The 12682-nt window shown below is 31.9% G+C and overlaps 1 protein-coding gene and 1 long non-coding RNA gene across 2 annotated transcripts; one reads left to right on the top strand and one right to left on the bottom strand.

Annotated features, from left to right (window-relative positions):
- Positions 1-2966: 2966 nt before the first annotated feature.
- Positions 2967-5936, bottom strand: LOC145332180 (uncharacterized). The gene is made up of 3 exons (XR_013884074.1): positions 5838-5936; positions 4019-4112; positions 2967-3210 (listed from the first exon to the last, which is right to left on the bottom strand). It is a non-coding gene; the product is annotated as an uncharacterized LOC145332180 (long non-coding RNA).
- A 1835-nt stretch (positions 5937-7771) lies between these two features.
- On the top strand, positions 7772-9765 carry LOC145332175 (uncharacterized). Its single transcript, XM_080177135.1, has 2 exons — positions 7772-8387; positions 9376-9765. The coding sequence occupies exons 1-2, from the start codon at positions 7773-7775 to the stop codon at positions 9763-9765; spliced, it is 1005 nt and encodes a 334-aa protein (XP_080033261.1). The 5' UTR covers position 7772.
- The last annotated feature ends 2917 nt before the right edge of the window (positions 9766-12682 follow it).

Here is a 12682-nt window from a genome sequence, read left to right as displayed (position 1 = left end):
TTTTTGACTTAATCAAAGCATTTTATTTTACCAAAATACTAAAATATCCTTTAGTAGTAAACCCTTGTATCAACTATAGGTGTTCAAGTCAATTTCAGGTTCCAGGTATGTTCCTGCAGGTTCTGATCCTCCAGGTCTCCAGAAATCTTTAAAAGCCTCCTGTGTCCGTAATTTTTGACTTGAAGACTTCAAAGGGGGGAGGCGGATGTGCCACTTTTTGAAACCAAAACTAAAAGACAACAAAGGAACTCGACTGGGTAAAAAAAGAGTTACAGGTCTGAGATTTTGCATGGCAGTTGCTTTATAGGGGTACAATATGGAACTGTGAAGAAACGGCGCGAAACCGCCGAAAACCGCCGTTTCCCGCCGAATTTTTTTTTGCAATTTCTCGGCGGTTTTCGGCAATTGCACCGCCGTTTCTTCACTGTTCCATATTGTAACCCTATAAAGCAACTGCAATGCAAAATCTCAGACCTGTAAATTTTTTTTTAGTTGAGTTCCTTTGACTTTTAGTTTTGGTTTCAAAAAGTGGCACATCCGCCTCCCCCCTTTTAAATTAAAGCTTTTCTTACATGTCTACACAACGTATTTAAATTTCATAAAAATCCACCGCCGTTTTCCTGCAGACTACGGCGGCTAACAGCTGCTAAGAACAGCTGCTGCTGCCGAAATTTATGTTTTCAGATTTTTAGTATAAAATTTACATAAGGATAAAGATTTTCTGAAAAAATTGTTTTCCTAGCTTCAAAAATAAGAAAGACAAAAAAAAATATCCCTCTAGCTCTAATTGGTCCAGTAATTAGCAAATCATTTGTTACAAACAGACAATCCCATTAGTTTATATCAGAGTGACTAGCGCGGCGGATGCATGCTGAGCATAAAAAGGCAGAAATATTCAGCACTTTAAAAAAACAAAAACTTTTATAAAATGGAGACATCAATCGGTCCAGTGGTTATGGTTTAAGATCTTAATGATCACACAAAAACAAACTAAAATAAGAGGATAATTAAGCATTATTAGTGTACAATATATACACTTGAGGTTGGTGGGGGTTAAATTCTATCCCGCTGTTTTATTTTAATTTCAAAAAGAAAGTATAAAAAAATATAAAGGGAAGAGGAAGTAGTACCCTTATCAAAAATAGCTAAAAACCTTACACGACCAAAGAGAAGCTACACTGTAACGGATTATCGTATCGGTCCAGTGGTTAGAGATATCCATAGGAGCAGATACAGGGTGCGCCACATATCCTCGGACTTTTCTAAATTGTAAACAAATGAACATAAAATCGTCAATTTTAAAGATTTTATTAAATTTTAAAAACTGGGAAGCAAACTAGGTATATGACTATTAGATCATTGATTAAAATCGCCGCCAGCATCGGCAGGCCCAGGTCAAAATGTATCTGTCCAAGATGGCGAAGTTCTCCTTGATAGTGGCAATGAGGGAGGTCTTTGTGGCATGGTCACGTCTATTGGTGCATGCTTCAAAGTAGCCCTAGGCCCAAAAGTCCATTGAATTAAGATCGGGCAGCTGGGAGGCCCCATTTCCTTAGGAATGTGAGTAACCGCAGGATCCTAATTCACCTTACTTTCAAGCTACCATTTGACACGGAGGCCTTTATTTAGACCACAGTTGAGCTAAAACGACGTTCTATACCTTTTTAGAAATGGCATGAAGATTTAAAGAGGGTTGTTAGCGCAATCCATAGTCTAAAATGAGTTTTTAAGTTCCATATGGGTATCTAAAGTCGAGAACCGTGAAATTTTCACGAGTTTACACGATTTTTGACGTTTTTGACATCTCTAAATCAGTCAGGTTTTACTTTGCCGGAGTACTTCAGCCAAGCCATTTTAGATAGAGAGCTCTAGTCTTTTCTAGTGTCTTACTTATGTATCTAACAGTATCCCCAGCAAGTTGCATAACTCTACCTCATCTACAAATGGGCTGAGGTCCGATTTATTAGGCCCTAGTCGAGAATCCAGATTATACCCTTGGCGCAACTCGAATCTGCCTTGTTGAACATAAGCGCGGCCAGCTCGGAGTACGAGCCCATCTTCGTCCAAAGATTTTTTTGTGCTAAAAGGTCATTGCCTAAGCTTTTTATAGTGGGGTCAAACGTCCTGATTGGTCAAGTAGTTTTGACGCTATGACCGTTAAAAGAAAGTCCGAGGATATGTGGCGCACCCTGTAGACACACAGAGATCCTGTTTCTTTCCAATACGGATTAAAGTATCACATTTTTTTACTTTACAGCTAAGGGGTAGTTCCACAAATGATTTCAACAAAAAGTTAAACCTTATTTAATTTTTTAAAAACCTCCAGCATTTCAATAATTATTACGTACATTATGGTTCGCTGTTTTCATTAATTTATGCATGTTAGAATTGTCCTCTCGATTTCAAACTGTGCATAATGATTCCTGTAGTAGTTAGGTACGATTTGGAAAGCGTAGCAACTCTATAATCGTTGCCAGAATATCCGTATGTCCATTTTAGACATGTTGTTTTTTAACTTTTTTAACAATTTTAATTTTCCAGAGGTCTAGATTTAACAAGTTTGATACCACCAACAAGCAGCAAAGCATAAAATGTAATTCCAGAGAGAGGTGACAATTAGCTATTTATTACACTAGTCCCTAAAGTTTTATAATGAAGTATTATTATTCGTTGGCTTAACAACTTTGGGAACTTTTACTTAGTTTTAACTGGTTGGTTTATTAAGTTGAGTGTTTAAACGTTACAACCACTAATTTTAGTCTCAAAAAGGGGTAATTTTTTATGTTATCATTGGGATGTACATCAATTTTTCGGCCATTGTCTTTTTCCCTTTAGATCCCTGACATAAATCTATTAGAATATCAAGAAATAAAAAAAATCTGAATCTGATATAATAGCCTCATTAATGTTTAAAACGTACATATGTAATTAGAGAGCAGCTTCATACATTAAACTAAATAAATATATGAAATATCTTATTTTATTTTATCACAAATCATTTATAATTTCGGAATTAATAATTAATTATATATGCTACTGATCTTGGAATGTTTTTTTTTCTTGTTTACAAGTTTTTACTTAAGCGGAGCCAGTAAGGGCTTCGTAAAATAAGGTTGAAGGATTCAGAGATTCAAATATCATTTGGTAGATTCTCTCCCTTTACCTAGCAACGAGGGGGTCAGCTGGGTGTCCTTTGCAACATCATTGTTCCTGAAAAAAAAACAATACTTAATCAAAGAGGACATTGCATAATTTACTTTTTTTGTCGTTTATGTAGGAAATAATTTCTCATTTGATAAGTACTAAGTAGTAAAGATACACATGTCCAATAAGTTATTAAGTGCTAGCGGCTTTGCTTATGTAAGCCTTAAAGAAAAAAAGGGGACTTTTCTCCAACAATTAAAAATAAACTTATGACCTTTCGAAATAGCCCAAAAAATAATTCATCTCGTTCTTGCATTGTTCCTTTTTGTTAGTTTTTAAGAAATAAAACATGCATTTCAACACTTTTGCATCTTAACTACAGTGTGTTTTTTTTATGAGAACTTTTTTGAAAGCAATTTTATTCCACTTATAGTTATAAGAATTTAATGATTAATAGCTTATTTTCTTCGTTTTTTGAGGCAATTAATAAAACATTAAAAAAATATTTCAGTTTTATTTAAAATTTTTCAGTAAAATCTAAAATTCAATACTTAGGTGTCAACATCTAAAAAATGATTTTGGCGCATTTTTCTTATGCTCAAATCTTCTACCCTTTGAAAGAAAAAAAATTGGACTGAAATATTTTTTTGTTATTTTATTGATTGCCCTAAAAAACGAAGAAAATAAGCCATTAATCATTAAATTCTGATAACTTTTAGTGGGGTAAAATTGCTTTCAAAAAAGTTCTCATAAAAAAACACACTGTATAACCTCTTTCTGTCTTAAATAACTTAAACTGTGTAGAGACTGTAATATTACGACCTAAAACAAGAGTTCGAGTTTTATCATTAAAGGAAAAGCTGCATATATTTACCTTTATATATAGGATGTAGTGTGCAGAGAAATTCTTTGTAGTTTTATTCCGTTGGTAAAAGGTGTTGTTGTTGTGTAGGTCTCCTTACCATTACCTTAAAATTTATAAAAAAAAATCATAAATAACCGTCCTTATAATAACAGAATGTATGTCTGTCTCTGTGTACTGAATATTCTTATAGGTCTAGGTCAGGTTTTATCTTTTTTTAGAAAGAGTACCACCCCCACTCTATTACAGAGAAATCACTCCCAGAAAAAAAGCCAACTCTCACCCCCCCCTTTTACAAAAAATCCTTTAAATTTTGTTTTTACTTCTTTCAAAATTAAAAGTATCTTGGCAATTTTTACGCAAAAAATATCGCCAAATAAAGTAATTGAATCTCGAAAAATCTATTGATGTTTAACATTTTTTTAGGTTTCTGTTAGATATGGTTAAGTGCACTTAAGCTCCATGTGTATGAAAGAATTAGCGACAATAATATCTTAAAACAAGGATGACAACATCCATAAAAGCGAAGCTCTGAAATTGAAGGACAAACGAACATTAACTCTTGTAGAGTGTAAGAACTCATTGATCAGTATATTTAAAGTATAAAAGTCGAAAAAATTGTAAGTAAGTTTGTTAACCACTGCTGAAATACAGGATAATGTTTAAAGACATACCTACTTACATTTTTAGGACTTGATTATAGAGATGCTTTGCTTATAATATTGTACTTTGTTGTCCTTGGAATCAGTATTTCAAAAATCACATCAATCGGATAAAAATAACACATAAAAATTTGTTGTTAAAAAAGTTAAAAATCGACATGTTTAAAATAGACGTACCGACATTCTGGTATTGATTATAGAGTTGCTACGCTTTTTAAATTGTACCTAACTACTATAGGATTCACCCTGCAAAGTTTGAAATCGATGCGACAGTTCTCATATGCCTAAATTAACGAAAAGAGCTATCCGTTCTGGACGTTCGGACGGACCGACCCTAATCATAGAAAAGCCTCGCTTTACATAAAATAAAAAGCAGATGCGCAATATATATAAATCACACTGTTATCCTGTTAATATAAATTAGTAAGGTTTTTTTTGACTAAAGCTTAATTTCTCGGAAATTAGAGGCAAAGGTCTTAGTTAAAGATCTCAGAAATGGCTGCTTCAAATTAGTTTTTCTTTTCAGGGAAGCTGTATAAATTTCTTGGGAGTAGTTAAGCTATTTTCTGACCTCGCCATGGGTTAGAGGTTAGAGGTGGTGAAGTAACTAGTCCTATTGTATTTAATAGAAAGATTTTTTGTCTGAAGCTTTATGTCTTGGGTAGGTTTTAGACTATTATTATCGTCAAGAGGCTAGGGATAAAGGAACTACTAATATTATAAATCCCTTTTGATAAATATTATTACTGTACTAAAATCCATTTTTTATACCCGCAACTTTAGATTAACACATTACGCATCCGCTCGTCATTGGGGAGGTGAAAGGTACGAACCTTGGCTTACGCCACTTTATAACTAAATACGTTAAAAATGGTTCCTACTGCAGCTATATCAGGTGCGCGATATTAATAGTTAGAGTAAGGGAAATGCCTTGGCCCAAAACAGGCGCAACTTATTAAAAGGGAAAGCCATAGGGGGGGGGGGGGAGGCAGAACTAACCTAAATCTAATATTCAACAAATATAAGCTAAGGTCATATCACTTACCCTATAGGTAAGTTCTTTTCAATAAGAAATACACATATTTAGTGAATATTATCGTTCTACTACTATTTTTAAGTAATTTTTAACTTGTGATTTTTGTTGCACATTACAAGAAAAAAAATAAAACCTGATTTGCATTTTGTTAGTAGAAACATCGTTTTAATCAATCTGCCGTCACTTTCTTCTCAGCTTTAGTAAATTTGCAGTTCATCCTTATTAAATATCTGAAAGATTCAAATTAACTTTGAAGTATATTGAAATGAAACAGGGGATACATTACCTAAAGATAGAATACTTTGCCGCATCCATTACACCATATCTGTGAGGAAAGTTGTGTGTGACACATTTCAGGCCTTGTTTTAAACAATTAATTTACCCAAGCAATAAAAAAATTAAGATTAAGTCAGCTAGGACATTCCCCCTTTCTACAATTTGTGTGTTTTTTTTATAAAGGAAGCAAATGATATTGTCTTTAACGTTTATAGTTAGTAATTATTATCCCAATATGTGTCACTTCATTTTAAGAACTTAAGCTTTCGCCTAAATATACACACACACAAAAATACGCAACGTAAACTTTACATCCCCCAACTAACCCCCCTAGTCCCCGCCTCGCTTGATTATTGATAATGTTTAGCAAACATTGATATTGTTATATCTGAACAAAACACAAATAAAATAATTATAATATAATGCACTAAAATAGTATAAACATTGTAACAACTTAACATTTTTATTTAAATTCGAAAAAGATATTTGTTATTGTGTCCGCCATTTTTTTTAGATTGGTTAGACTAATCTAATTATCAGCTGGAACTTATCCAAAAAAAATTTATAGACGTTTCTTCAACATTAAAAAAATTTTTAAAATAAATATAACACCAAAAATATTCAATTTTCATTTCAATAATTTGTTATATTAAAAGTACTTTAAGATTGCAGGTAGCATTTTTTAATTTTCAAGAAAAATCAAATATTATTGAAATTATTTTTTTTTGGATCATGAGGACGTCAGTCTAAATTTTGTAAAGTCTAACCTCCAGCTGTTTTTCTCAGGGAAAAAGGAACATTAAATAATTTATTTTTAAAGTAAATATTCAAAAGTACGACTGAAAAAAGGTTGACCTCAAAAAAGGTTGACTGAAAATTTCTATCGGTCGACTGTTTAGCTTTTGTGAACTGGGCTTATGTTTTTCTTCCTAGCTTAATGCTTCAAAAGATATTATACATTTTTAAAAGGTTTCGTGATTTATTTATGTATGTCTTTTAACATACTCAGAAGATTATTTTTTCCTGATGTCTATAAATTAATTTTGAGCTTCGCTACTTATGGATGTTGTCATCCTTGTTTTCACAGTAGCTTTTCTCTTCTTTCTAGCACCTGCAGAGGGCTCTAACCCTGTGTTGCCAATTGCCTAACCCTGTGGGGCAATCACCTAACCCAATATAACCTTACCTAACCTATAATAACCTATCAAAAGCCATTTAAAAATAAGACGAATCGCCCATTAAGGGGGGTTACCACGAAAGGGACTATTCCACTTATTTCTTATCTCTAATTTTAACCCGTTTTTATTGTTAGTTTGTGTGATAAGATTGTTTGTGAACATTAAAAATAAAGAATTTTATGAATTATATCCTTTAGTTTTGTGATGTGATTCAAAGATTTTTTCCAACTTTCTTCTCTAATTCTTTTTATATTTTTTGGCTTTTGAAGAAATTATTTAGAACTAAATTATTATTTCTAAATCTTCAATCTTTTTCAAATACTCTTGTGTGTGTGGTACTGCATTTATCCTTTAAAGAATTGTCCTAAGAGTAGGTGTAAAGAATGCCCCCATAATTACTATATAAACAAACAATATCCTCTACTTTCTACCTTCACTATGAGATCAACATTTTTTTTGGAATAAAGGATTAGGGTGGGGGCTTGATCTTAATCTTTGATATTTGTTTGTTATTTCTGTAGTTGTTAGTTTCATCTGACTTGAAGAATCCAATTTCCACATGTCTTAAACAATTACAATTTTAAAATGTGTGTAATATTTCAATTTCAGAAAAAATGGCAGCTGCAGGACCATGTTCCTGTAAGCTGGAGCTTGGCTGGCACCAAATATCTACACAGGAGTTACTGAGTTCTCAAGATCTGGAGAGAAAGTGCAAGCTAGTTGATGAAACAATCAACTTTCTTGGTCCTGCTAATACACATGAACAATGCACAATTATGGAGAAGATCAATGAAATAAGAGAGAAATGTGGAAAATATTATTTTGACAAAGACAATAGGTTAATTGCTATACCTAACAAGATAGGGCTCTCAGAAATGCCTTTTATTCTGGAAGGAACTGCCCTTAAAAAGCAAAACAAATTTCTTGATAAACACTGTGAAGATTTGCTTCATCAAAATCTGATAATTACACTCAGAAATTTACAATTTAAGGCATTTATCATGCAAGGTTTTCAGTCTGGAGATGTTTTAAAAGTAAAACTTGAAAAGGCCAAAAAACTTAGAAGTAAAAATTTTTATGCAGATCTTAATAAGCATGAAACAGAAGTTATGGAAATACTTGATGTTAAAGATATTGATGAAGAGACGCTTTCACAATGTATTCAACTCCACAAAGACTACTTAAATACAGGAAGGAAAGGTGAACATTCAACATGGCTTTTTGATCAGGTATAAATCATTACATTATGATATGGTCTGAATTTAACAACAATATTATCCAAAAACATTTTTGATATACATTGAAAATTTTGAATTATTGGTCATTTAAATGGTCTCTATAAAGTAATAATATCAATTACTGCTTAAAAATAGATCAAAAAATATTTACCAAATATAAATTATATTTATACAGGGTGATTCAGAATAAATTGCGTTTTCCGATTTTCTGATACAACCAGAAGAAATACAGAAAAAAAATCATACCTCCTTGTTCTCTGTGCAAATACATTAAACTTAGAAAAGATGTTTTTCAATATCTCTGAAATAACAGCGCATTTTAGAGCATAAATATTTCAAAAGGTGCATATAATGCTTTTTTCTGGTAGAGTTTTGTGCTTTAAGGTTGGTTTTAAAAGACAATTTACTTGAAAATAACATCTTAACACGGCCAATAAAATATTCTACCAATTACACTAAAATTTTTCCTTGAAAACAAATATTCAATTTTTCTTTTTGTATACTAAATAACATAACCTTAAAAAATCGCTCATGTTCGTTAATCCCCACCCCTCATTTATTTCTATAATCCTTTAATCTGATTGACAGATTAAGATATAAACTCAGTTAATCTTTAATTTGTAATTAAATGTTTTTATAAAAAAAAATTAAACTTCAATAACTTTTTTGTCAAATAAAAAGTTTTTTTTTTCTTTGACCTTTTTCTAAATTAGTATTAAAATTTTACGATTTTTTTGTACAAAATAAAGAGTGATCTTAATTTTTCTTGCTCAACATTTTTCACATAAAGCATTTTTTGAAACTATGTACCTATCATAGAGGCCGCATTTTTAGAGAGAATGAAAAACACCTTTTACAAATTTGATGTACTTTTTTAAAGAGAATTAGGACATACAATCATTTTTTCTGTATACCTTCTGGTTGAGTCAGAAAAATGGAAAACTCATTTTTTTCTGAATCACCATGTACATATTTTCAGGTTCTGAAACGTGAAGGTAAAAATTGGATGAAACCCAACGCGGAAGAAATCTCAGATGAAAAGTTAAAGAGGTTTTACAAATATCAACATTACAATTTTAGCAAAGAAGAGTCATTAATGGAGTATGATTCTTTAATCATTCTGCCAGAATTTAAAGTAATTATCAATATTGAGGTCAAAAGAGGGTCCAATGTAACAGTTCTACAGCATGCTGCAGATCAAACTAAAAAACACCTTTCATTCTTTACAAGTATATTTGGATCTTTGTTGTCTACACAATGGAAATTTATCAAGGCTGCCGGTATTCCAAATCTTATTTCAGAGAAGAAGATTCCTTGCAACAACTGCAGTCATTTCTATGTTAAAAGACAAGGATATCATAAACATTGAACCTTGGCTTTCCAATATAACAAAAGAATGTAAACTCTTTAAAGTAAAAGACTATGATAGAGAATATGAAAATTTACTGGTAGGATTAATTGGCTTTGCATCATTGAAAGAAACTAAATATCTGAATCTGATCTTAAATCCACATGACTTTAGTAAGCAGACTCAAATGAAATTAGTAGGAAATGATCAAATCATTTATGAAGAAAATGTGACTAACCAAATTGATCAGAACAAAGAAAACTCTGAGTACCTCATGTTGAACAAAGAACAATTAGCTGCTATCAAATGCACATCTTCATACATCATAATCAATGGAGATTATGGAACTGGCAAGACCATCATATTAAAAGAGAGAGCTAAGCAATGTGCTTCAAACCATCCTACAGCTAGTATTGCTTTCATAAACCTCTCACCATTGACCTATTATGAGTCAAAGGTTAAGGATTTAAATAAAACAGAACACAAAGAAAACAGCGTAATGGATATGAATGCCTATAGGGAATTTGAAGAGTTTCAAAACATTAATGTAATAACCTGCAAGGTCTTATTTTATGATTTTGAATTGAGGATGAGAAGATCGCATTATAAGAAATATAAACCAACTATTTACGATGCACTAAATAATTATCTTTCTATTTCAAAGCATGATTATGTTTTCATTGATGAACTTCCTCCAATACATTCTGATCTTCCAGACTTATTTCAATCTGACAAGTCATTCTGTGTGACCATGAAGTGTGATGAAGAACTCAATGATAACAAGAATGAAGAATGGATAAAGGCAATGGCAAAACAGTTCAATGCCACTCGAATTGATTTAACAATCAACATGAGAAATTCTCAAAATGTAATTGCATTATCTAAAGCATTTAGTCTAATCCAAGTAAAACCAGATGAAGTACTCAACCCAGAAAAGAATATTATAGGACCAACATGCTATTGGTATGACAATCATCAGTATGGTTTAGATAAGCATCTGATAGCAGAAGCATTACTCAAAAAGTATTTCTCTACAAATCCAGAAGAATCTGTTATTATTCTATTTGACAAAAACTACTACTCAGAGTTCAAAAGTTTTCAGAAATATTTTAATCCAACTGCAAAAGTCACCTATCTGCACAAAGGGTTCAAACTACCTCATGAGTTCTGGAAAAATCCTAAGGGTATTATTGTAACAGACATTGAATCCTTTGGAGGTGCTCAGGCAAGAAACATCATTATATTTTCAAACTATAGTAATGTCTCTAAGAACAATCTTGTAAGGAACATGATTTTGCGGACAATGTCTTTTGCAATAGTTGTTACAATGTACCCTATGCAAACACCAAGCTTATCAATCAATAGAGATACAAATCTTCATAAATCTGTTCTAGACTCGAAAGTAAATTGCTATCATATTGAAAATAGTTATCAAGGAAAGGAAAAATATGTGGCCAAAGCTATAATTGATGAGCATTGGTCTGATCTTAATGACATGTACAAACCAATTTTGATACTATCAAATAACAAGGAACAGTGTATTATGACTGGAAATGATCTAACAAAGCAATACAACTCTGAAAGGTGGATTCGTGTTAAAGATGTTGAAAATGTTAAACAGCGTTACGTTGACGATGTTACTGTTATTTGTATGAAAAGTTCATTTCATAGATATCCATCTAGTCTCTTAGATGGGGCAGATAGCATAATTATGTTCACAGATTCAGATCCAGATTATGTTAAAACTTGCAGAAACCTAATCCAAAGAGCACAGCCTGAATATGCCATAGTTGTTGGCAGTGAACATGAAGATTTGCTGGAACCTTTTCTAAACTTGATAAAGGTTGATTTATGTTGTTTTGGCATGAAATACTGTAAATTCTGTACATGATGTAATTTTCATCTTTAAAAAGAATAGTTTATCACAAAATGTTGAATGTTATTGTGTATTAATTTGGATTACCCAAATTATTAAATAACTTCTTTCTTAACATGTAAGGTTTTTATCCTAAACTTAGATATTTTTTATGACATTTAACAGCAACGATTTTGAATTTTTTGAAACACTTGTAATTTATTTATAACAGTAATATTCATGTAGTTCTTTGTATTTTCTAGATTTTATTAGAATTTTTGGATCTACTGCAGTTCACGGTAAAATATTGCTGGTAACGCAATTTTCTAAAAATCTATGAATTTTAAAGGATGCTAGCTGCCAAACGGCTGAACGTACAGATCATACCCGCACACCATTTTAAGCGGCATAAGAAAGCCTACAAATAATCTGGAATAGCAAAGATTCAATGATGCACAGGGAAAGCTTCACTGAAGAAAAAACGCGTAAAATAGGTCTTTTTCGCGCATTTCTCTGCACTGCGAGATAGTTATTCATTCTTGATTTATTGCTATTCCAGATTATTTGTAGGCCTTCTTATGCCGCTTAAAACAGTGTGCAGGCATGATCTGTACGCTCAGCCGTTTGGCAGCTAGCAGCCTTTAAAATTCATTGATTTTTTGAAAATTGCGTTACCAGCAATATTTTACCGTGAACTGCAGTAGATCCGAATTTTTTGCTATTGTTTATGATAATATTTAAAACATTGCAGTTATAGTTTGTATTTGCTAAAATCTATGTATATATATTACCTTCATAATTGTTTGATTTAGTTTTTGTTAAATACTCAAAAAGTTTCTTGGTATGTCAGTTAATTTAAATTAATAAATAAAGAAGAAAATTTACCTGCAATTAATAGATTTTTATAAACTGAAGAAAATTTTTCATCTATAATAAAAAATTAACTTGATTTCTGTCTGTTTGTTTGCATAATCAGTTCGTATGAAGCTTAAGATCTCTGATTGGGCTATACTCTTCAGGTAATAAAGCTACTGGTCTTGTGGTGGGTTTAGCTCTTTTCTTGGGGGTTGACACATTCCCCCC

Source organism: Acartia tonsa, chromosome 11 (assembly GCF_053477335.1).
Source record: "Acartia tonsa isolate MP-2025a chromosome 11, ASM5347733v1, whole genome shotgun sequence".
NCBI classification, from domain to species: Eukaryota; Metazoa; Arthropoda; class Copepoda; order Calanoida; family Acartiidae; genus Acartia; species Acartia tonsa.
This window is presented reverse-complemented; position numbering and strand designations above follow the sequence as displayed.

Excerpts from the sequence above, each read along its gene's own strand:
- LOC145332175 (XM_080177135.1), top strand. The coding sequence starts at position 7,773 with ATGGCAGCTGCAGGACCATGTTCCTGTAAGCTGGAGCTTGGCTGGCAC. Across the intron at positions 8,388-9,375 it reads CAACATGGCTTTTTGATCAG|GTTCTGAAACGTGAAGGTAA; the intron begins GTATAAATCATT and ends ACATATTTTCAG.